Source organism: Colobus angolensis, unplaced genomic scaffold, assembly GCF_000951035.1.
Source record: "Colobus angolensis palliatus isolate OR3802 unplaced genomic scaffold, Cang.pa_1.0 Scaffold93, whole genome shotgun sequence".
Classification (NCBI taxonomy): domain Eukaryota; kingdom Metazoa; phylum Chordata; class Mammalia; order Primates; family Cercopithecidae; genus Colobus; species Colobus angolensis.
In genome coordinates this window covers 2357918-2360745 of record NW_012123265.1, presented here as the reverse complement: position 1 = coordinate 2360745, position 2828 = coordinate 2357918, and the positions used below count along the sequence as shown (strand labels likewise).

General features: G+C 46.8%; 1 protein-coding gene across 1 annotated transcript in view; it reads left to right on the top strand.

The window, feature by feature from the left end:
• Nucleotides 1-2828, top strand: part of CTCF (CCCTC-binding factor (zinc finger protein)) — a 79285-nt gene that overhangs the window by 62884 nt on the left and 13573 nt on the right. Inside the window, exons 8-9 of the mRNA XM_011932132.1 lie at nucleotides 809-991; nucleotides 1832-1967. Coding sequence (XP_011787522.1) covers nucleotides 809-991; nucleotides 1832-1967 — 319 coding nt within the window. The remainder of the gene's footprint in view (nucleotides 1-808; nucleotides 992-1831; nucleotides 1968-2828) is intronic.

Sequence of the window (2828 nt, the reverse complement as noted above, 5' to 3'; positions counted from 1 at the left end):
GGCCGAGGTGGGTGGATCATTTGAGGTCAGGAGCTCGAGACCAGCCTGGCCAAGACGGTGAAACCCTGCCTCTACTAAAAATACAAAAATTAGCCAGGCGTGGTGATAGACATCTGTAATCCCAGCTACTCCGGAAGCTGAGGCAGGAGAATCGCTTGAACCTGCAGCAGAGGTTGCATTGAGCCGAGATTGCGCCACTGCACTCCAGCCTGGGTGACAGGGCGAGACTGTCTCCAAAAAAAAAAAAAAAAAAAAATTAGCTGGGGCCAGGTGACTCACACCTATAATCCCAGCACTTTGGGAAGCCAAAGCAAGCAGATCATTTGAGGTTAGGAGTTCGAGACCAGCCTGGCCAACCTGATGAAACCCCATCTCTACTAAACAATACAAAAATCACCTGGGCATAGTGGCAGGCACCTGTAATCGCAGCTACTCAAGAGGCTAAGGCAGGAAAATTGCTTAAACCTGGGAGGTGGAGGTTGCAGCGAGCCGAGATGGTGGCACTGTACTCCATCCTGGGTGACAGCAAGACTCCGTCTCAAAAGGAAAAAAAAAATTAGCTGGGCATGGTGGCTCATGTCTATGGTCCCATTTTGAAGCTGCAGTAAACCATGATCACACCACTGCTCTCCAGCCTTTGCAACAGAGCAAGACCCTGTCTCTAAATATATAGCTTTATCATCTCAAGCCGTGTTGAGTCTAGACCTAGCTTGGATGAGAAAGAACTGTTGGCCACATGCATGCAGGTGGCAGCTGGGATAGTAGTCCCATGAGCAGGCTCTGAGGCCTTTCCCCCATGCCATTTCAGGAGAGGCACATGATCATGCACAAGCGCACCCACACCGGGGAGAAGCCTTATGCCTGCAGCCACTGCGATAAGACCTTCCGCCAGAAGCAGCTTCTCGACATGCACTTCAAGCGCTATCACGACCCCAACTTCGTCCCTGCGGCCTTTGTCTGTTCTAAGTGTGGGAAAACATTTACACGTCGGGTAAGGGTCAGAACTTCACTTTTCCTATTATGATACTGAATATTGGATTTTTGGTCTTCCTCTGCAGAGCAAGGTAGTTTTTTTCACTGAGGTTATAAACAGAGATGCTCCATTGTTTGGAAAGTTAGTCACCCCATCTTGATGTTTCTATCCATGTGTGAGCCCTTCCACTGATGGGGAACACAGTATCTTTGAATAGATTGATTGTATAAAGAAATTTCCTGCTGGGCACAGTGGCTTACGCCTGTAATCCCAGCACTTTGGGAGGCCGTGGTGGGTGGATCATGAGGTCAGGAGATGGAGACCATCCTGGCTAACACGGTGAAACCCTGTCTACTAAAAATACAAAAAATTAACCGGGCGCAGTGGCAGGCCCCTATAATCGCAGCTCTCGGGAGGCTGAGGCAGGAGAAAGGCGCGAACCAGGGAGGCGGAGCTTGAGTGAGCCGAGATCACGCCACTGCACTCCAGCCTGGGCGAAAAAGCAAGACTCCGTCTCAAAAAAAAAAAAAAATTTCCTTAGGTGGATTGAAACCTGCATCCCACTCCACCCCTAGCTAGCTGTAGCCTGTGCAGGGTCTTCTCTTGAGGGCTGTGTTAGATCTTGACAGAACTAGGAGCTAGTCTGAATCCTCCCCTGTCTCTGTCTGTAGGCTGCTGAGCCTCCTCTCAGAGAACCCAGCCTTATCCATTTCCCCTGAGCAGAGACAGCGTGTTCAGGACACACTTAGCAGATACTAGAATTTTTAGGCTTAATACAGATTTTATTAAAGTAAATAACTTCCAATCTGATCTTAGCTTTTTTAGTGGTGTGAAAGAGGATTTTGTTCTTTTTGTTAGAATACCATGGCAAGACATGCTGATAATTGTGCTGGCCCAGATGGTGTAGAGGGGGAGAATGGAGGAGAAACGAAGAAGAGTAAACGTGGAAGAAAAAGAAAGATGCGCTCTAAGAAAGAAGATTCCTCTGACAGTGGTAGGTGACTTGTTTCTTGATTTGCTTACCATGGCAGGCTTTGGAGCCCAGTTTCCAGTGTATTTATATATGGATATGCTGAGATGTAGAGGCGGGCACATGCTCTTCCTTTCTTTAAACTTCTCATCTTCTAATGTCTATTTACAACAGCAGGTAGTGTTTTTCTGGGGCACGTTTTCTTTTCTCCTCGTGGCATTCTGCTTATTAATGCCTTATAAGTAATCTTCAGTTAAAGTCAAAGCAGAATTAGTATTTTTATTTAGTTTATTCAAATATGTGATATTCTAAGGCCAGCCGAGTTTCTTGTCCTATGTTCTTAACTTTTACATTTAGGTAGCTGGTCTAGATTTGAGCAGTGAATCTAATGGACATGAAGAAATTGTTTAAGCATCTTCACTTATGGTTTGACTGCCTGTGTCAGCCTAGCCTTGAGAGGTGCTGATCAAGTCAGTGAAGGTCAGCCTTTCTCTTCCTACCTTAATCTCTCCATTTAAAGTTTAAAATCTTGCCTATTTTCCTACCACAGGTACTCTTTGGAGTGTTTTTTGCCTCTCTAGTCATGAAACCCAGGCAGGAGGTTATGCTTAGAAGTGCCAAGCCTTGGTCGGGCACACTGGCTCATGCCTGTAATCCTAGCACTTTGGGAGACGAAGATGGGCAGATCACTTGAGGTCAGGAGTTTGAGACCAGCCCTGGGGAACATGGCAAAACCTTGTCTCTAAAAAAAACTTAAAAATTGGCCAGGCGTGATGGCTCAAGCCTGTAATCCCAGCACTTTGGGAGGCCAAGGTGGGCGGATCACGAGGTCAGGAGATCGAGACCATCCTGGCTAACACAGTGAAACCCTGTCTCTACTAAAAA